Source organism: Oncorhynchus tshawytscha, linkage group LG10, assembly GCF_018296145.1.
Source record: "Oncorhynchus tshawytscha isolate Ot180627B linkage group LG10, Otsh_v2.0, whole genome shotgun sequence".
In the NCBI taxonomy this organism is placed as follows: domain Eukaryota; kingdom Metazoa; phylum Chordata; class Actinopteri; order Salmoniformes; family Salmonidae; genus Oncorhynchus; species Oncorhynchus tshawytscha.
The window spans coordinates 15,381,842-15,404,252 of NC_056438.1; the positions used below are offsets into that span (position 1 = coordinate 15,381,842).

The window sequence follows — 22,411 nt, forward strand, 5'->3', positions numbered from 1 at the left end:
CAACCCCAATACCACGACATCACAATCACTCCAGAAGCCTAAGCAAAGTTGTCAGAATTGTCACAATTAGGCCTAGGCTATAATGGATTGTAATTTTGTTCCTTTCCATGAAAACATTACAAAAACTAACCAGATTAAGTCAATATATACCTGTGACAATGCACACTGAAGTAGCCTAAGCACGAGTCTGTCGTTTCACTCCATTGCCATCAGTTAGAGCTAAACACAGATTGGAAATATTTGATAAGTCGCAAGAGATATGGGTTTTGGTTCAAGATTCACATGACATTGACCAACACACTATTCTATTATCAGATATAGCTTCCTCTAGAAAACAGTCTGCTTGAAAGACAGTTCAATTGCTCAGTCTGGAATTGTTCACTAATCAAGTCACTACTCCTCATGGCCTTAACTTCTGTAAGAATTGTACTGGTCAATGATTTGTCCAGTCATATACAGTGTATATTTAAATTCAACATTGAGTGTAAAATGGAGGAAAGTTGAGGTGATGTAGAAATTACCTAGGCAGCATCCCGATTCCCAACTTGTCGCTTACACTTGCATACTCCCAGTCATGATTGAGTGCCAACAATATCTCCTTCCTCCTGAAGTGTACACTCCCAGTTACAGATTCAAATACATGAACGCTCAAGTACACTTTGAGAAATGTGTAGAAGTGGAATGCAGCCCAGATAAAATTTAAAAAACATTGCCCTCTTACCATCTGCAGCATTCTGAACAGATCACCCCAATCAATTTGGTTTGGGAATAGACAGTCTACTTTATTAGGACTACCTGACATGACTCCTTGCTGTCCCCAGTCCACCTGACCGTGCTGCTGCTCCAGTTTCAACTGTTCTGCCTTATTATACGACCATGGTGGTCATTTATGAACATTTGAACATCTTGGCCATGTTCTGTTATAATCTCCACCTGGCACAGCCAGAAGAGGACTGGCCACCCCTCATAGCATGGTTCCTCTCTAGGTTTCTTCCTAGGTTTTGGCCTTTCTAGGGAGTTTTTCCTAGCCACCGTGCTTCTACACCTGCATTGCTTGCCGTTTGGGGTTTTAGGCTGGGTTTCTGTACAGCACTTTGAGATATCAGCTGATGTACGAAGGGCTATATAAATAAATTTGATTTTTGATTTGATTTACTGTGACCGTCACCTTTGCAAGTACCCAGTTACTGTGAGCTCCTGCCCAAGTCTCGCACTACATCAGCCTAAACCTTGGCTGTCTGAAAACATTACTAGCATTCAACCCTTGCTTCCCCCATCCTGGAAAAGAGCACAATTTCATACCCCTCGCGTAGCCGCCTCCTCAAAACTGATTGGAGGAAGAGTTCAGAGGGACCCCTGGCTTACTCATCCAGTGGGTTTTGAGAATGAGACTAGAGAGGACACGAGGAGTATGCAATTGAGATCTTCCCCTGGGTCTCCTGAACTCCATTAGAGGGGAAGATGACTCCTTCAGACCTCCTTCAGTAAGATTCATTGAGAAAACAAGGACAGAGGAAGCAAAGGTAAATCTTTTTTTTCTTTTCAAATTCAGCTCCCGTTAAATGAGAATAAGGCAATGCCACTATACGGTCCTGTTAGACGGGAAGGGAGAGATCGGTTTTCTACATGCAACAATAAGGAGCTTGAGTTAAGAGTTTTACTTTTATTAAGACATATTTAAAAACATTAATTGGATAAAAAATAATTGACAAGAAAAACAAAAAAAGTAAAGTGATCTTGACCAGAATTCTCCCCAAAAGGCTTGGACTGGCTCTGAGCATCATCATCCAGGTTGGTGGTTTGTAGCAGCAAAGGGTCTAACAATCATGACGTGGTTGGCGGGGTTGTCTCCAGGACTGAAGAAATCAGGGCTGAAGACAGGGAAGAGTTTTTTATTGGTTGGCACGTGGTGGTATGTGTAGAGGTGATGACCGAGATTCACGTCGTAGAAAGACACGCGCCGCTCCCGCCCGTCAAAGTACACACCCACATGTGCCTGTAAAGTATAAAATAAGTTTATTAATAGTTATTACTTAAAGTAAACAAATTGTATTTGAATAAAATTGCCCCTCCGGAATAAATACATTTGACTTGAATTTAAAGGTGTAGATATGATTCTGGATTTAGCCAACGTTTCAACTCCTCTCATTATGAAATGCGACAGAGCAGGATTTAGGAGGCATGTTTTGATGTGGGCATCTCGAGTGCGCCCACGTTTGTGTGTGTTCAAACGAGGGAAGCGTTTGTACTTCCCTGCCAAAACCCACAGTCAAATCACCCCTCTAGAAAATTTGAGAGCGTCTAACCAGGTCATGTCTGGAAGTAGACTAGCTAGCCAGCCAACTTTTCGCCAGATGGTATGCTACCTTTGTAAAATTGGTTTGACTTTGGATAGCCAATCTATGGGGCTAGTTAGCGACCATCAATATCAACATCAACTTACAATGTAAGTGGAACAATATCTTCATGTTACACACCTTTTCGTTGTCTCATTAAATGGTTTCAATATGTATATAGACATTTCTACAATGTATAGTTGGTTTGAAGTCAATAAAATAAAAATAGCTATTGACCTTTTAAAAGGTCTCCTAGTCTCCAACTAGCCCCATAGGGATATCCACTGTCAAACCAAATTGACCAAGGGTATTACGATCGGGTCGTGTTCTGCTGCAGCCAACTTGAGTGATGCCAGCTGTGGGCAGGATTGAAATAAACCCATGGACTTTTACAGTACCCCTTCATTCTGTGATATACATTTTTTCCATTTAGCAAATCTCAGTTTTGGACTTTGACCAAACTTATTCTATTTACATTTTTTTTTGAGACTAGAATAAAATGTTTGACTCATATCTATGCCACATATTGAGTGATCAAACATTAGACATATTCAACTTGTATCTTCAAATATTCATCATGACACTTTAAAGGCTAGCTCCAAAAGACATGCATGAATCAAAATGAGAACCTTTTCCCCAGTTCAAATATTCCAGTGTGATTGTGGCCTCTCCTGGTGAGGAACTTTTAAAGTATTGTTGTATTTATCTATATAATCATAGAGGTGTATTAGACTCGAGAACAGTTTGGGCCAAGTGCCCTCTGTCCAACTATGCCATTAACATACCATTCTCCTTTGTGTTCCGAGAGCCACAGGGGTTGTGTTGGTGGAGGGCCAAAGCTTTCCCCCGCGGTGTACCAGGACCCAGAACCCCTTCTCAGGGGTGAGATCCACACCTTGTGATGTCATGGAGGATTTAGCTGCCACACCCACACACCACACACCAGATCCCATCGAAGTCCAGTTCTCCACCTCCACCTCCCAGTATGCTCGGTGGCTGCTGAACCCCTGGGGGGCGAGGACGCACAGCACCTGGGTGAAGTGCTGAGCAGACATGGGCCAGACGTTTCCCCTCGTGCTCTGGTCCACTCGGATCTCACGTGACGCCTGTTTGAACAGGAGCGATGGGTGGGCTGTGCTGGGGTCAGGAGTCACCTCAACTGAGAGGAGGAGAAGAGAAAGGTTGGGCTAGAGGAACGCAACAATCGTTCCCTATTATAGGTATTTGGCCAGCAGATCCAAAGGTTACGTAAGGGTTCATTTTGGGAGGGGGTATGGCTAGAGGACAACTTTATGATCAGTGGTTAGATTCATTTCAATCCAATAGCAGACAAATTCCTTAGTTTTGCCATATTGTACACTGCTCTGTTATTAAAATATATAAATCACTAGCACAGCATGACCCAATTCCAGCTCCAAAAAAAAAAAATGTTTTAACGAAAAAAGTAGATTGTGTCAATTTACTGTTATATTGAATCATGTCGAACACCATAGTTAAACTCTGTGGGTAGTGCTAAAACAATGACTTCATAGTTGAATTCCTCCATTTTATGCACCTTTGCCATTATAGACAAGTGTATATTTGTCCCTGGTACATAAACAAGTTCAGTAAGGGTTAAGGTCAAAGTTTAGAATACATGAGGTTTACAGGCAGCACCTTCATTTGGGGAGGACAGGCTCATAGTAAATCGGTGGAACGGAATGGTATAAAACACGCTGTCTCCATCTGGTTGATACCATTCCATTTACTCCATTCTATTATGAGCAGTCCTCCCTCACCGGCCTCCTGTGATGAGGTTAGCAATCCACCTTCCAGAATCATTCAATCTGCTGGGTGGATACAAAACATAAAACATGGGACACAGACTCAGGAGTACACCTTCGCTCACCTGTGAACTTTTTAACCACAGCAATCTCTGTGGGATAAACACAGAAAGGTTACAAAAAAAATGAAAACATAACCGCAAAATGTTGTACATCAGACTGAGAAAAAAAGACCTGGGGCAGCATAGCCATTTGTAGACAAGTTGCCCATCTTGGCTAGTTTGTTCATGTCTTTCATAAAGGTATACAGAAGGTTTCCCAGTAGGTCCGGGGGGATGTTGATGCTGCATTGTTCTCCGACCCCATCTGGAAGAGCAGAAGGGAGAGAGGGAAGAATCTAAAAAGAGAAGAAACAAAGAGATATGGAATGAATGGGGTTGAACACACAAGCCAGTTGACCTGCAACAATGCCGTGTTTAGATTCTCCACACTTGTACCCTTCTTGGATTTAAAAGAGTTCGATTTTTGTAAGCATTGGCTGTAGGAAGTTTCCACCATAGCTACATCTGACTTGGAGTGTAATTCAAAAAAACACTTTGGGAGAAGTGGAAGCAATTCAGAGTGCAGCCAATGGCCATGTACAAGAGCATCAAAACCATGATGCATAATTAGTCAATTGTGACATTTATAGATGCAAGGGGATTTGCAGAAAAGTCACTCTGGACTCAAGTCGGCTGCAATGACTCACATTAAGAAACGCAAAGGAGTCTGAGGAGCCAATCAGCCGCTCCAGCTCGGCATCTCTGCTCGTCAGAGCTGTTATGTTATCTTCAAGCACACGTCTCCGACGGGAGGCTGTGCTCTTCATCTCATCCACCCTCCTACGGGCCTCAATGTTGTAGCGTTCACAAATCTGCCCCACCTTGCTGACCAGGTCTAGTCGGAACCCATTCACAAACCGGATCTGGCTCGTCGCTACATCCTGCAAGGGGCAAGTACACAAAACAGATCTAGGAGGTGTTTTCATTGATGTGATAACTTCTGAAAGTTCCAGAGAAATACATTAGATGGACAATCATTTAATCTCAATCAGCATGTTCTACACAACACATTTATCTGAATGTTCCAAAGCATTACACCATCCTGAACACATCCTAAGGCAAAATATATTCTCAGTAGGCACAACAATGTAAGCAAATGCCCCGAAGCAGTGACTAACCCAAGTGCATAGGGAAAACTGTCCCAGTCTTTGTAATCCCATGTGAGGTTTCTTGGAATGTTTTACAATTGAATGCTATGACAAAAGACTGCACAATTACAACGGCCGTGACTATAGACAATTCATTTTTTTTTAACTCACCTTGCAGTGATGGAATGAAGAGTTGAATTGCTCTGCTTCTTTCCGAGTGGCCTTCAGCTTCTCCTTTACCTTTCCGTGGGCTTCAGTCAGCTGAGCCTGAAGTGAAGACCATACGTGTTAGCATTAGTGCTGGGATAGAACAAAATCAAACACACGGTCCCCATGGGCAGATTCATTAGGCACCAAACTAAATAATACAAAAATGGATGAAACACGTGAGGACCTACTTGAACAATGTTCTGTTCCAAAATGTTTTGATATAGTGTGCCTTAATGAATACAAATAAGGACCAGGATCGAAGGAAATCATTTCACATCAGAAACAATTATTTATTGGACAAGTTCAGCTAGTCCCTCTTGGTTTCAGTCAGTTTGCTTCCGTTTGTTGCCTAGTGAATCAGACCTTGGATTGAGGAACCATGGCTCTAAAACTCATTCTTACCTTTTGAGCCAAGAACTCTACCTGCATCGACACAACCTGGTGGGCTGGCTCCGGGTGAGTATCACACCCCGCACACAGCATGGTCTTGTCAGTGCGGCAGTAACGCTCCAGGAGCCTCTCATGGTTCGAACACATCCTCTTCTCCAGGTTAGCCAGGGGCCTGACCAGCTGATGCCTGGAGAACCGGGCATTGTGAACCACTTCATGCTCCGGGCAGTACGACGACACACACACCAGGCAGGTCTTGACAGCCTTGGTCATCCCGTATCCTAAGCACGCGTCACAGGAGACCTCTCCCGGAGCCACAGTGGGAATGTCTACGGTCGAGCCGCCACATCTACTCGCCCCCTTGAAACTTTCCACAAGGTCTCTCAGGACTATGTTGACCAAGATGGTGGGGGTAGGTGTGAACCTCATATTGCACACAGCACAGACTGCATAGTCTCCACTGCTGTTCCAGTCACCCTCGAGACAAGACTTGCAAAAGGTGTGTCCACACGGGATTGTGGCCGGGTTGGTGAAAACACCAAGACAGATGGAGCACAGGAACTGGTCCTCTGACATGGCGCTGTAAGACACCATCTCTTCAAGCTGGGGACAACCGGTTAGAAAACATTGAAATAAATTTAAGTTGAATTAGTCTGAGGCAGTCCGATAAACACCCCCTCCCCTAATTGGATCTTTTGAACAATCACATCAGATCTTTTTCACAGCTAATACAATCGGTCTAAATATCAATTCATGAAAACATCAGATTTGGGCTGCCTGTCTAAACACAAACAGCCTGTGAATATTGCATTGACAAAAATGAATGTGAATATTGAAAATGATAAGGTTGGAGACAACCAAAAACTGGTACATTGTTCAGCCTATTGCTTGCATTCACATTTGTCCCAAAATTATGGTAAGGTATCAAAAGTTTTAGTGACTTAAAGTAACTGCCCAGAGAAAAGTGCACTTTCTAAAGTTTATAGTCTGTTCTCATATGCAAATAAATGTAAACTTGCATTGACAAAGCATAAATTGAAAAAAAAAAAAAAACCTCAAACTTGTATCTCAAAGACAGTAAATTGGTTTCGCCATTTCCTCAGAACGTGATGTCATTTCCCTAAGGAGAATGAGTTGGCCAATCAGCAGCACAGAGGATGAGCTGGTCAATCAGCAGTTTACTTGCATTAATATTTTTTATGACGATATATGCCCACACCATTCTATTTTTAGGGGTACGCACACACCACAGGAGGTTAGTGCCATCTTAATTGGAGAGGACGGGCTCGTGTTGATAGCTTGACTGGAGTGGTATCAAATGCCATTCTAACCATTGTTATGAGCCATTCTTCCCTCCACAGCCTCAAATATTGCTCCTGAGTGGCGCAGTGGTCTAAGGCACTGCATCTCTGCACTAGCTTTAAGAGCAGCTCACAGATTACTGAACCTGTACATCGCCCATCTATAATTTAGCCCAAACAACTACCTCCTCCGACTATTTATTTTGCGCCTCATTATTGCACATTTTTCCACTGCAAATCTACCATTCCAGTGTTTTACTTGTTATATTGTATTTACTTTGCCACCATTGCCTTTTTTTGCCTTTACTTCCCTTATCTCACTTCATTTGTTCACATCATATGTAGACTTCTTTTTCTACTGTATGTTTGTTTTACTCCATGTGTACCTCTGTGTTGTATGTGTCGAAATGCTTTGCTTTATCTTGGCCAGGTCGCAATTGTAAATAAGAACGTGTTCTCAACTTGCCTACCTGGTTAAATAAAGGTGAAATTAAAAATAAATAAAAAGTGCTACAAACTTCAGACTGTCAAGAGTTCAATTTATATGTCCGACAGTGGCAAGGGAATAATTCTGCTTTCATAACCAAGTGGGAGTTCACAACACGCGTTCACAAAATGTAAATACACTTGAACGGCCCTCCAACTGGATATTACTAGTGGGAAACTAGCTGCATTTTCAGTAGGTAAATGCAACATGTTAAAAACCAATATATTAATATTTTTTATATGCCAACTTGTTTACAAGCATGATAGTAGAGGTCAACCGATTATGATTTTTCAACGCCGATACCGATTATTGGAGGACCAAAAAACTCTGCTACCGATTAATCGGCTGGTTTTTAAAATGCATTTGTAATAATGACAATTACAACAATACTGAATGAACATTTAAACTTAATATAATACATCAATAAAATCAATTTAGCCTCAAATAAAGAAACATGTTCAATTTGGTTTAAATAATGCAAAAACAAAGTGTTGGAGAAGAAAGTAAGTGCAATATGTGCCATGTAAGAAAGCTAACGTTTAAGTTCCTTTCACAGAACATGAGAACATATGAAAGCTGGTGGTTCCTTTTAACATGAGTCTTCAATATTCCCAGGTAAGAAGTTTTAGGTTGTAGTTATTATAGGACTATTTCTCTCTATACCATTTCTATTTCATATACCTTTGACTATTGGATGTTTTTATTGTCACTTTAGTATTGCCAGTGCAACAGTATAGCTTCCGTCCCTCTCCTCGCTCCTACCTGGGCTCAAACCAGGAACACAACGACAACAGCCTCCCTCGAAGCAGCGTTACCCATCGCTCCACAAGAGCTGCGGCCCTTGCAGAGGAAGGAGAACAACCACTCCAAGTCTCAGAGCGAGTGACGTTTGAAACGCTATTAGCACGCACCCCACAAACTAGCTAACTAACCAGCCATTTCACATCGGTTACACAAGCCTAATCTCTGGAGTTGATAGGCTTGAAGTCATAAACAGCTGCTGGCAAACACACGAAAGTGCTGCTTGAATGAATGCTTACGAGCCTGACCTGCTCTATCAAATCATATTATAACTAGGTCAAACACACAGAAATACGAGCCTTAAGTCATTAATATGGTCGAATCTGGAAACTATCCTCTCGAAAACAAGACATTTATTTTTCAGTGAAATACAAGTGTTCCATATTTTATCTAACGGGTGGCATCCATAAGTCTAAATATTCCTGTTACATTGCACAACCTTCAATGTTAAGTCATAATTACGTAAAATTCTGGCAAATTAGGCGTCCCAAACTGTTGCATATACACCGACGCCACGTGCAATGAACGCAAGAGAAGTGACAATTTCACCTGGTTAATATTGCCTGCTAACCTGGATTTCTTTTAGCTAAATATGCAGGTTTAAAAATATACTTCTGTGTATTGATTTTAAGAAAGGCAATGTTTATGGTTACGTACACATTGGAGCAACAATACGCGACCGCATCGATTATATGCAACGCAGGACACGCTAGATAAACTAGTAATATCAACCATGTGTACTTAACTAGTGATTATGATTGATTGATTGTTTTTTATAAGATAAGTTTAATGCTAGCTAGCAACTTACCTTGGCTTACTGCATTCGCGTAACAGGCAGTCTCCTCGTGGAGTGCAATGAGAGGCAGGTGGTTAGCGCGTTGGACTAGTTAACTATAAGGTTGCAAGATTGAATCCCCCGAGCTGACATGGTAAAAATCTGTCGTTCTGCCCCTGAACGAGGCAGTTAACCCACCGTTCCTAGGCCATTATTGAAAATAAGAATGTGTTAACTGACTTGCCTAGTTAAATAAAAAGGTAAAAAAAAAAGCCAAATCGGTGTCCAAAAATACCGATTTCCGGTTGTTATGAAAACTTGAAATGGGCCCAAATGAAATCAGCCATACTGAATAATCGGTCGACCTCTACAGGATAGCTGTACTTTTAGCTTATGGTTTACGTAGCTTGGTGGCTATTAGCCAGCCAGTCTGTTTCTCAACGAGTTCAAAGAACGTGAATGCAGCCAACTAGTAGTTGAGACTTCACAAAATGGTATATTCCCACCCATATCGTTACAAACACAGAGTTAGACTAAAAGGCCATATGAATTCCATTTGGGGAGTGTGCAGCGTAGTTCACATTTGACAAACGCTCATAACAAGAGCTTCCAAGTACAGGTTGTCATAAATAGAAGTTGATAGTATAGCCTGAACTTACACTCCCAAAACAGGCTAAACCATTCTGATCAGCAGGTATGCCTAGGTTTTAGGCTAGACAGAGACCAGTCGAGACTCACATGACAAAATTAAAATAGACACCGTTAAACATGTAAAACCACATAAATAACTTAAGCATGAACAAATAACAATAATCTGAAACTGAATAAACCAATGCATTTTACCAGAGGAAGAGGCAAAGCCGAGAGGAAAATCTGTCCACGAAAATAAGCCCAATAAGTAAATCATTTTTGTATGGAGGTCAATAAGTGTGTCGAATTTGGAAAAACAAAACATTTCGCTAATTTGCTACGCAAGACTTATTTGACAGAATCGAAGTTTCACAATGGCTCGGGTTGTTACATATGCACTAATAAGTGGATGCTTGTGGATTTAAAAATCAGAGTTTCCCGCTGTCATAGAGACTCATGGACGTAATTTTTTTTTTAAATGGCAATAATATTTAACCCATATAAAAGTCAGTTAAGAACAAATTCTTATTGACAATGACGGCCTACTTGTAAAGTCGCCTCCAGTGTCATACCCTCCCCTAACCCGGACGACTCTGGGCCTATTGTGCACTGCCCTATGGCACTAGAGATCTTAGCCAGATGTGATACAGCCCAGGATCAAACCCAGATCTGCCGTGACACCTACTAGCACTGCCTTAGACCACTGTGCCACTCAGGAGCAAAAAGGGCTTCCACCATTTTAAATTAGCAACTGATGGGGGATTCATACAAGTTGGGAACAAATCAACCAATTAATAAAGAAACGGACGATTTTAAAGTGGAGACAGACTCATTAGCACTGCCCATTGTCACAGATCCTTTAATGGCACAGATACAAAGATGAGTCCTAAGACTCATTGGTCACATGCTTCTGCCCCATTGGCAAGAATGGCCCCACCTTTTCGCACGTTCTCCTGCCTTCCATATTTGAGAACATGCATTCCCATTAAAGCATTCACTCGACCATTTTGTCAAAATATGACAATCTTTGACTTTACCAGTCACCGAAATAATAGATAGTGACGTGCGCTCGCACCCTCTAAAACAGCGCTAAACTGTGACCAAAAACACAGGTGGACAAACGATTGTTGCAATAAATGGTTAATGTTTTTTTTGTGAAGTCCTTTTGTATATATGTTGTAATCCTCATGTTGTAATCTAACAAAGTATAGGCTGTACATGGACGCAAGTGCTTAAAAGTTGTCAAGAGTTCCGTTTGTGTTTGACTCAGTTGAGAGGAAATTAAGGGTCTTGTGAATGCCATGTGGGGATGGTGCGGCATAGATCACATTTGACAAAAGTATTCAATTGAAACTCACCTGTCTATGTATGCAGAACACAGCTCACAAGGAAACAATTACCTTCCACTTCTGGGCGGAAAACACAATCTGATGAATTTTCTTGATTGAGTTCAGGTGGCATTTTGAAGACTGGTAAACTCCTCCCTCTTTCATGAAAAAACCTCATCACTGGAAGTTTTTAGTACGGTTATGTGCTCAACAACCATTGGTCTCACCGTACAGGACACAGAATGAAATCTTTGTAAGGCTTTGTCCCGGGCTGTGTTCAGTGCGTGTTGAAAATAAACAGAAACAGTGCTGTGACCCGAATGACCAATTGGAAAACCGGGAGGTTTTGGATTGTGGGTTGGGGAACGCCGACAACATGACCACTTCCGTTTAAATACGCCACTCATTGCTTCACCCATCGACCGGAAGAAAACGTACCTCAAGTCTGTTCAAGAATGTGTTATTCAGTACAAATAGTTCCTCAACGTAGCAAACGTTTAAGCGAACTGAACGCACCTCCTGTTCAGAGGTAACACTACACTGAAGAGGCATACAACCACAGGTAAGGACTCTAATTTTAAACGAAAAGGAGACAACATCACATACATTAAAAGAGCAAAATGCAGTTGCTATATCAATTTTTGGACTTAACTTATGACTCATGAACTTAGTTCAACAGAACCCACCTACCTGATCAGAACCCAAAATACAAGCTTGTTTTGGTCCAATGTTTGTCAACAACGTAAATGTAAACAAACACTGTATACCCTTAAAACATGGTTAAAACCATACAATTTTGATATCATGGATAGTCAGTCCTTTCATCCATAACTCTGTCTATCAGTTTGAGAGTGATTACATTTCTCCAGCACAATCCCTCAGCTTTTTACCGAAACAGTGGTGGGGAGTGTGTTGTGTTAGTGTTTCAACCACTAACTGCCCCTTTAAACCTTATCAAGGATAAAACAGCGAGATCAAACCACAACTGTTGGATTTGCTGGACTGTTACCTTTCATGCCATCTTACAGTCGCTCAGAGGAAGAGCAAATCTATAGTTTTTTTGGATAGGCCATAAAATGTGACTTGTCACTCCCTATGCAAATGTAGGATATGAATCCTGACACTTCAAGTCAGCTCCGCTTAGAGAGTGGGAGCGGAGAGCAGACAGACGGGGCTTGCTGAAACTATAAGGTACGGGACCCTAAGACGTTCAGAGTGCTTTGTACTGTACACCAAAATGTGAGTCAGAAACAGTCCTGAACCACTCAACACTTCAATGCTTGAAAAACATTGTCTTTTTGCAATCATTACCAATTTGGGATAAAAAATTACACCAGTTGGTACTTTTATGCTAAAAATACTGTATGTTGCCACTTTCAGGGTTAAATCAATTCATCAGTTCGTTAGTGGTTCTCAAAGCTCTCCTCGGAGAGTCATTTAAAATGTTGTTGTAACCCTGAACTAGCACACCTGATTCATCTAATCAACAGCTTGATGATTTGATTACTAAATAATTTAGGTTTCCTATCTTTGGAGTAGATCACAAACATTGAACATCTGGGGGTTCCTGAGGAGGGGGTTGAGAACCACCTAGCAGACCAGTGTGTACCTGTGGTCTCAGGTCTCTGTGAAGAAGGCCCAGGTAGGTCATGGACATGCTTCAGGGCCATGCAGATTTTGACAAACCAGTCCATGATCTGGGATGAAATCCAGTCAGTAATTTAGGTTTAGCCTAAAACAAAATAATTTAGATGTAGTGTCATAAATAGAAATGGCTGTGTTCCAGGCTGACTACATTACAGAAGCCTGCCAGATCTCACAACAATTTGATAGGTGAACATATCAGCTAAGCTATGATATATCAATCTGACAACCGATTGCACAGTAGATGACTTGGCATGCAACAATTGGTTGATGCAATGCGACATCTGCAATGTAGTCAGTTTGGAACGCAATCAATATGTGTATGTGTCCAATAACATTTGATTTGGATAACAAGCTCAACAATTATTTTGTCATTTTAATCATTTTACCTATATTAAACTGTATTGTTATGAAATGCAGCCGACAATAAATTGTTAATTAAATGCAGAGGTAGGATCAATTAGTTAGCCAATTCACTTAAATGAACAACCAGAAATATGTATAGCTTTTCTGGTTTATTAAGAAAGCTAAACGTATGTATCTTTGGTTGTTGTTGTTGTTTTGTCAATTAGACCAGTGATTCTCAACTGGGAGGATTTTAAGGGGTCACAGGACTTGTGCATGATGAATTGATGGGAAATGATGTAAATATATCACTAGCCACTTTAAACAATGCTACCTTATATAATGTTACTTACCCTACATTGTTCATCTCATATGCATACGTTGATACTGTACTCTATATCATCGACTGCATCCTTATGTAATACATGTATCACTAGCCACTTTAACTATGCCACTTGGTTTACATACTTATCTCATATGTATATACTGTACTCGATATCATCTACTGTATCTTGCCTATGCTGCTCTGTACCATCACTCATTCATATATCCTTATGTACATATTCTTTATCCCCTTACACTGTGTATAAGACAGTAGTTTTTTTGGAATTGTTAGTTAGATTACTTGCTCGTTATTACTGCATTGTCGGAACTAGAAGCACAAGCATTTCGCTACACTCGCATTAACATCTGCTAACCATGTGTATGTGACAAATAAAATTTGATTTGATTTGCAAGAACATATTTTAATTTAAAACAACATTATTTTGAAAGGTAACCGCTGTCGTACCTCATATTGTTGCTGGCAGTGAATCCGCAGTGGTGAAATGGCTGGCTATGTTCGGTCTCAGAAGGTTTTTGCGCTACACACGCTCACTGACCAATACAATAACACCCCCCCCCTCACCACACACACACACACACTGATCCAATGAAATTACATTCTGCAACATTGTTCAGTTTTAAATGTGCCACATCCAATCAGATAATACAGATCTTCTTCTGAAAGCTAGCTTGGTTGACAGCTAACTAAGCAAATGTGTTCTGAAGGCATTGTACACCTGGATAGTTAGCTGTCATTTAAATCATGTAGGCTAGCTGTCAGAGTAAAATCGTGGACACGTTCTTAAATGTGCAGCCCCCTCTTCGTCTACTGCTGCTTCCAATGTTAAGAACAACAGCCCGGTCCCTGTCAAGAAGAGAAAATACCACCCCGACTTCGTAAAATACGTCCTATGCAACAAGCTTTTAGCTAATGAGAGCATGAAAGGCATCTGAACAACAAGCGTCCATGCCACAAAAATAACACCACTGACTTAAAAAAAAAAAGTAAATATCTGGAGACCTCACAAGATTAATTGAAGAACGTATCGATGGTACAAGAAAAGGCACTTCGCTCATCATAGCTATGCGATGGGCCACAAGATAAGTACAACACCAACAAAAAACACACCAGCACAGAGGATCTCACAATCCCTGCTGTGGTTGATATGTGCAGTGAAATCTTGGGAGAGTCAGCCGCCAACCAACTTAAAACCATACCCCTATCCAAATGACACCGTGAGGAGGAGAATACAGGACATGTCTGAGGACACAACACGCCAGACATCAGAGCGCGTTAGTGCAAATGGCCATTACGCACTGCAGCTTGATGAATCCCCAGATGTGGCTAACCATGCAATTCTAATGGTCTATGTCAGACACGTCTGGGATAATAACTTTGCGGAGCAATTCCTTTTTAGTGGTGATTTCCCCACCACCAACAATGCAGAGGCTGTCTTTAACACAATGGATATGTACCTGGGCTTCGTGGGGCTGGCCTGGGATGGGTGTGACCACTGATGGGGCAGCTACCATGACGGGAAAGCACTCCAGGGTAGTAAAGCAGATCCTGGAGAGAGCACATAGTGCGACATGGAACCACTGCTTCCTACACATGGAGTCACTGGCAGCGAAGGACATGGTGTGAGTTCCACGCCACTCTCCAGGATGTGATCAAGTGTGTCAACTTTATCAAAAAAGAGTTCCACGAAAATCAGGTGTTTCCATGCCTTCTACATGGATATGGGGAGGGAGCACCAGCAGGTGTCTCCAGGCCTTCTGCAGGGATATGGGGAGGGAGCACCAGCAGGTGTCTCCAGGCCTTCTACAGGGATTTGGGGAGGGAGCACCAGCAGGTGTCTCCAGGCCTTCTACAGGGATATGGGGAGGGAGCACCAGCAGGTGTCTCCAGGCCTTCTACAGGGATATGGGGAGGGAGCACCAGCAGGTGTCTCCAGGCCTTCTACAGGGATTTGGGGAGGGAGCACCAGCAGGTGTCTCCAGGCCTTCTACAGGGATATGGGGAGGGAGCACCAGCAGGTGTCTCCAGGCCTTCTACAGGGATATGGGGAGGGAGCACCAGCAGGTGTCTCCAGGCCTTCTACAGGGATATGGGGAGGGAGCACCAGCAGGTGTCTCCAGGCCTTCTACAGGGATATGGGGAGGGAGCATCAGCAGGTGTCTCCAGGCCTTCTGCAGGGATATGGGGAGGGAGCACCAGCAGGTGTCTCCAGGCCTTCTGCAGGGATATGGGGAGGGAGCACCAGCAGGTGCTTTATTATGCAGAGGTCCGCTGGCTTGTTGGATCGCTTTTATGAGCTTTGAACGGAGATTGCTGCGTTTCTTTCAGAAAACGAGTCACCTCTCTGGCCGAACATTTAGATTGTTAGGAATGGCTCGCACAGGTTGCCGAGCTGGCGGTTATTTTTGAGAATCTGAATTCACTCAATGTGTCAATGCAAGGGAGGGGCACAATCTACACTGCTCAAAAAAATAAAAAAATAAATAAAAATAAAAATAAAATAACACATCCTAGATCTGAATGAATGAAATATTCTTATGAAATACTTTTTTCTTTACATAGTTGAATGTGCTGACAACAAAATCACACAAATTATCAATGGAAATCAAATTTATCAACCCATGGAGGTCTGGATTTGGAGTCACACTCAAAATTAAAGTGGAAAACCACACTACAGGCTGATCCAACTTTGATGTAATGTCCTTAAAACAAGTCAAAATGAGGGTCAGTAGTGTGTGTGGCCTCCACGTGCCTGTATGACCTCCCTACAATGCCTGGGCATGCTCCTGATGAGGTGGCCGATGGTCTCCTGAGGGATCTCCTCCCAGACCCAGACCTGGACTAAATCATCTGCCAACTCCTGGACAGTCTGGTGCAACGTGGCGTTGGTGGATGGAATGAGACATGATGTCGAAGATGTGCTCAATTGGATTCAGGTCTGGGGAACGGGCGGGCCAGTCCATAGCATCAATGCCTTCCTCTTGCAGGAACTGCTGACACACTCCAGCCACATGAGGTCTAGCATTGTCTTGCATTAGGAGAAACCCAGGGCCAACCGCACCAGCATATGGTCTCACAAGGGGTCTGAGGATCTCATCTCGGTACCTAATGGCAGTCAGGCTACCTCTGGCGAGCACATGGAGGGCTGTGCGGCTCCCCAAAGAAATGCCACCCCACACCATGACTGACCCACTGCCAAACCGGTCATGCTGGAGGATGTTGCAGGCAGCAGAACCTTCTCCACGGCGTCTCCAGACGCTCTCCAGACGCTCCGTCTGTCACATGTGCTCAGTGTGAACCTGCTTTCATCTGTGAAGAGCACAGGGCGCCAGTGGCGAATTTGCCAATCTTGGTGTTCTCTGGCAAATGCCAAACATCCTGCACGGTGTTGGGCTGTAAGCACAACCCCCACCTGTGGACGTCGGGCCCTCATACCACCCTCATGGAGTCTGTTTCTGACTGTTTGAGCAGACACATGCACATTTGTGGCCCGCTGGAGGTAATTTTGCAGGGCTCTGGCAGTGCTCCTCCTGCTCCTCCTTGCACAAAGGCGGAGGTAGCGGTCCTGCTGCTGGGTTGTTGCCCTCCTACGGCCTCCTCCACGTCTCCTGATGTACTGGCCTGTCTCTTGGTAGCGCCTCCATGCTCTGGACACTACGCTGACAGACACAGCAAACCTTGCCACAGCTCGCATTGATGTGCCATCCTGGATGAGCTGCACTACCTGAGCCACTTGTGTGGGTTGTGGACTCCGTCTCATGCTACCACTAGAGTGAAAGCACCGCCAGCATTCAAAAGTGACCAAAACATCAGCCAGGTAGCATAGGAACTGAGAAGTGGTCTCTGGTCACCACCTGCAGAACCACTCCTTTATTGGGGGTGTCTTGCTAATTGCCTATAATTTCCACCTGTTGTCTATTCCATTTGCACAACAGCATGTGAAATTTATTGTCAATCAGTGTTGCTTCCTAAGTGGACAGTTTGATTTCACAGAAGTGTGATTGACTTGGAGTTACATTGTGTTAAGTGTTCCCTTTATTTTTTTGAGCAGTATATTTGAACAGAGGGACAAAGTGGATGCCTTCAAGATGACGCTTGCTGTTTGGGCAAATTATGTTTCTAACAGGAGGATTGACATGTTTCCCAATGCTGATTTTGACATTCAGAATCTGATCAACAAAGCGCACTGCGACACACAGGGGGGGAAAAAAAACATTAAACAGCATCTTGTCAAGCTGCAGGGAAAGTTTTGACTACTTCCCAGTGTAGAACAGGAGACAAGACAACTGGCTACGGGACCCCTTTCGAGTGGAGATGTGAAGCATCACGTTGCCAAGCAATGAAGCGGATCAGCTGGTGGAGCTGTCGTTTGATACTGGACTGAACATGCACTTCCCTGAAATGACACTGCCATAGTTCTGGTGCAGTGGGAGAATATCCTTCTCTCGCATGTCATAAAATCAGAATCATGCTACCTTTCAGCATGATGGTGACTTCTCTGCTGTGGTCTTGCTGAAAGTAAAAGCAGAAACAAACTGGAAAGCCAGCATGATCTCTGAGTTTCCCTGGAAACCATCACACCAGACTTCTGTCGTGACGTTGTATTCGTTAATGTGATGACTGTTGCTCATCGAATGATTAAAGGTTTCTAATTGCGTGATTAAATTAATCAAGCAATTAACTCATTAACCTGGGGCACCATGGGAAAATTTGTTTTATTGAGTTTCTATTTTCCAAATGAACTCTATCAGAATATCGATTTTACAACAGTTGCTAATTAATCAGTTTCCTCTACAATCTCATTCTGAACATCGCATAAATATAACGGCTGTTGTTGGAAGAAGACCAAAGCGCAGCGTGGTACGTGTTCATACTTTTATTTAGAACTGAACACTGAACAATGAAGAGAATGAACGAAACAGTTCTGTCTGGTGCAGACACAAAACCGAAAACTACCCACAAAAACCCCAAGGGGAGAAGCTACCTAAGTATGGTTCTCAATCAGAGACAACGATAGACAGCTGTCCCTGATTTGAGAACCATACCGACCAAAAACACAGAAATACAAAAACATAGAAAAAAGAACATAGAATGCCCACCCTAGTCACACCCTGGCTTAACCAAAATGGAGAATAAAAGCCTCTATGGCCAGGGCGTGACAATAATCAGGGAATCTGCACGGACCTGGGTCCCACCAATGAGTTCGTACCATACCAATCTTAGTTGATTATTTATTAACTAGAAAGCTAAAATTATGTTAAAATATGCACAAAAACACAGTCTAGGCTATTGATCAGAACTTAGTATAACGGGCCAACACTATGGTGCGTGTCACCCAAAATGGGGATTTAAGAGAGAGAAAGAGAAAGTACATGAGAGAAATATACATTTGGGTGCATTTGTCAGCTATGCTTATTTTAACCCTAGCCTTGCCCCAAACTGCCGCTCTTATGGGTCAGAATATAATGATGTAATTATGTGTTGGAGGTCTGATGTGAAGCTCCGCGTGGGTCGTTTAGGCTTCTCAATGACGCACTTCTCCTGCGCAACTCTCTGGTTGTCCTCACGATGTCAGTTTATTTTTGGTTTAGTGGTCTGATTCCTCGCCCTTGCTCTGATAGGGGTCTACTGAGGACAGACAGTTCTGTAGCTCAGAGCTCACAGCGTAGGAATGAAACCGTGTAGATACCACGATTCGATGGAGAGTGGAGGCTAGGTGGTCCGGCTTGAATTCAACCGCTTAAACAGCTACTGATCAGTAGCATGGGTAGAAAAAGATTTTTGTCTTCAACCTTGGGTTGAGTTTTGGGTTCGTTGACTTTTTTGACCTCGGCTGCAGCTCTGGTCACTTAGTCTGATCTGTTCATTCTTAACTCACAGGTCTTATACCCTTGGGTCAGAAGTGGGCGTAACCACCTTTATGGCAAATCTCTGGGCGTACCAAGTTAAGAGGCAAGGTCTAGATAGTTGTCTAAAATTGGATTTGAGTACAAACTTCGCATTTCATCTATACCAAAACATTCTCTTTGATTTGGATATTTTCCACACAACGTATATCCTAGGAAAACTCTTACAGTTACAATGTTTTTGTAATAACGTCATCTATTAACCTTTAATAACAAAACAAAAATGGAATACATTTCCATAGATGGAATATCGTCATGACCACCATTGTGGCTGACAGAAACCATTGTTCCAAAGTCCCTTTATTGCATGTTTAATGTTCTGAGGCTGGTTCTCCATAGTGAGAGGACAAAGGAATGTTGTCTGTGGCCTAAGATTTACCAGGGGCGTGAGGGGTCATAAACCCCCCACATCTTCAGACCCCTACGTCTCTCCTCCTATGTTGGGGGTGAGAGTTAATCTGTAAGGTTGTGGTCTCCTGTAACCTAACCTGATCAGGACAGTCATGACACTTCAATAAACTTATCAAACTGAACCAGCTTTCCCACTGTAGCCTCCCCCCCCACACACACACACACACACAATAAAATAAAAGGTTAATGAGTTACTGTTCACTATGTTAATTCTGACATTCATACATTTTATTGAACTGGTTAAATAGTCTTGTCCCATCGCTGCGACTCGGGAGAGGCAAAGGTCAAGAGCCGTGCGTCCTCCGAAACACGACCCCGCCAAGCCGCACTGCTTCTTGACACAATGCTTGCTTAACCTGGAAGCCAGCAGCACCAATGTGTCGGAGGAAACACCGTACACCTGGCGACCGTGTCAGCGTGCATGTGCTCCTGTTGCCCGCCACAGGAGTCTCTAGAGCACGATGGGACACGGACATCCCGGCCGGCCGGCCAAACCCTCCCCTAACCCGGACGATGCTGGACCAATTTCGTGCCACCTCATGGGTCTCCGGGTCGCGGCTGGCAGCAACACAGCCCGGTATCGAACCAGGATCTGTAGTGATACAGCTAGTACTGCGATGCAGTGCCGTAGACCGCTGTGCCACTTTGGGAGGCCTGGACTAAATTTGCAGAAGGTTACCCATGATCTGCCCCTTTCCCCCCACAATTTTCGCCTAAAATGACATACTCAAATCGAACTGCCTGTAGCTCTGGACCTAAAGCAAGGAAATGCAAATTCTTGATATCATTTGAAAGGATACACTTTGAAGTTTTTGGAAATATGAAATGAATGTAGGAGAATAACGCATTAGATCAGGTAAAAGATTATACAAAGAAAAAGTGCTTTTTTTGTATTGACTTAGGCCATAATGGGCCTAATAGGCCATAATAGGCCATAATAGGCCATAATGCATTATTCAAGCCCAGGCGCAATTTAGATTTGACACTAGATGGCAGTGTATGTGCAACGTTTTAGACTGATCCAATGAACTATTGCATTTCTGTTCAAAATGTTGTTTTAAGACTGCCCAAATGTGCCTAGTTGGCTTATTAATAACTAAGTTTATAACTGTGCACTCTCCTCAAACAATAGCATGGTATTCTTTCACTGTAATAGGTACTGTTAATTGAACAGTGCAGTTAGATTAACAAGAATGAACAAGAATAAGATTTTCATATGTCTATGTCCTAGGAAATGTTCTTGTTACTTACAACCTCATGCTAATCGCATTAGCCTACGTTAGTTCAACCATCCCACGTGGGACCCACCGATCCTGTAGAGGATTTATCTTCCAGTAAATTTGAGCTAATGTCACACACTAGTGCATATATTTACTTTGTGTTAGAAACACACACACATCCGTCTAAGCTGAGAGATTGGCAACAGTATGGCCACGGGAAGATGTTTTAGGGTGAGGGGGGTATTTTTCTCTGCTCTGCTGACAAATATGTATATTTGTCTCCGTTCTAATAAAGACAGCGTGCACTATTATGGTGGATTTTTTATTTTTGTATATTTTTTTGTATTAATTTTGATTCATCAGGGGATGCTCTCTGCACCACTACTTCCCGTAGCTATGGACAAAAGTGGCTTAATATTGAAACATAGATGCATTCATACCATATCATTTACAAGAATTTCACTAGGGTACCTATTTACTTTGTTGGAAAAACACACTTATCCATCTTAGCTGACAAAGTGGCAATGTCACTAGGCAGGTTACCCAGGTTTATTTGACAAAAACAAAGTCGCAAAAAAGTCCTTGCGACAGGTATAATGGAAACAGCATTTATAAGAAAAACATTGTAAAGATCACCCGAAAAGTGATTGGTGGATTTGTTGTCGAACTTTATTTATTGCGACAAATTTATGATGGTAATTGTGCTTTTCGAAATAAATTATGATGGCCAAATAATTAACGTCTGCGGGGCAAGTAATTTATCGACTAGTAAAAAAAAATCTTTGCAGGAAAATAATTGTCCTGACTTTCAAGAATTTCAGATCTACAGGAGTTCAAGTTTCACCAAAGCATGGATGTATAGATACGTTGGCACATGAGAATGATTAGAATAAGCCTATTGCAAATATTTGTAAATTCTTGAGTTCTATCCATGCTTGCATTTGCGGATTACCGAAGAAAATATTCAGACCCTTTGACTTTTTCCACATTTTGTTACATTACAGACTTATTCGAAAATGGATTAAATAAAATACAAATCCTCAACCTACACAAAACACCGCATTATGACAATGTGAAAACAGGTTTAGACATAGTTGCAAATGTATTTAAAAAAAACACATACAGTTGAAGTCGGAAGTTAACATACACCACAGCCAAACACATTTAAACTCATTTAACGTTTTATACAATTCCTGACATTTAATCCTAGTAAACATTTCCTGTCTTATGTCAGTTAGAATCACCACTTAATTTTAAGAATATGAAATGTCAGAATAATAGTAGAAAATGATTTATTTCTTTCTTTCATCGCATTCCCAGTGGGTCAGAAGT

The 22,411-nt window shown here is 42.4% G+C and overlaps 1 protein-coding gene and 1 long non-coding RNA gene across 2 annotated transcripts; one reads left to right on the top strand and one right to left on the bottom strand.

Moving 5' to 3' along the window:
• Nucleotides 1-1,648: 1,648 nt before the first annotated feature.
• LOC112233968 (E3 ubiquitin-protein ligase TRIM7-like) lies at nucleotides 1,649-11,437 on the bottom strand. The gene is made up of 8 exons (XM_024401931.2): nucleotides 11,241-11,437; nucleotides 5,901-6,491; nucleotides 5,460-5,555; nucleotides 4,848-5,081; nucleotides 4,334-4,496; nucleotides 4,225-4,251; nucleotides 3,122-3,495; nucleotides 1,649-1,996 (listed from the first exon to the last, which is right to left on the bottom strand). Exons 2-8 carry the CDS (start codon nucleotides 6,480-6,482, stop codon nucleotides 1,784-1,786), a joined length of 1,689 nt encoding a protein of 562 aa, XP_024257699.1. The 5' UTR covers nucleotides 6,483-6,491; nucleotides 11,241-11,437; the 3' UTR covers nucleotides 1,649-1,783.
• Nucleotides 11,438-11,449: 12 nt separating this feature from the next.
• LOC112246381 lies at nucleotides 11,450-13,596 on the top strand. The gene is made up of 3 exons (XR_002952916.2): nucleotides 11,450-11,772; nucleotides 12,318-12,401; nucleotides 12,750-13,596. It is a non-coding gene; the product is annotated as an uncharacterized LOC112246381 (long non-coding RNA).
• Nucleotides 13,597-22,411: the final 8,815 nt, after the last annotated feature.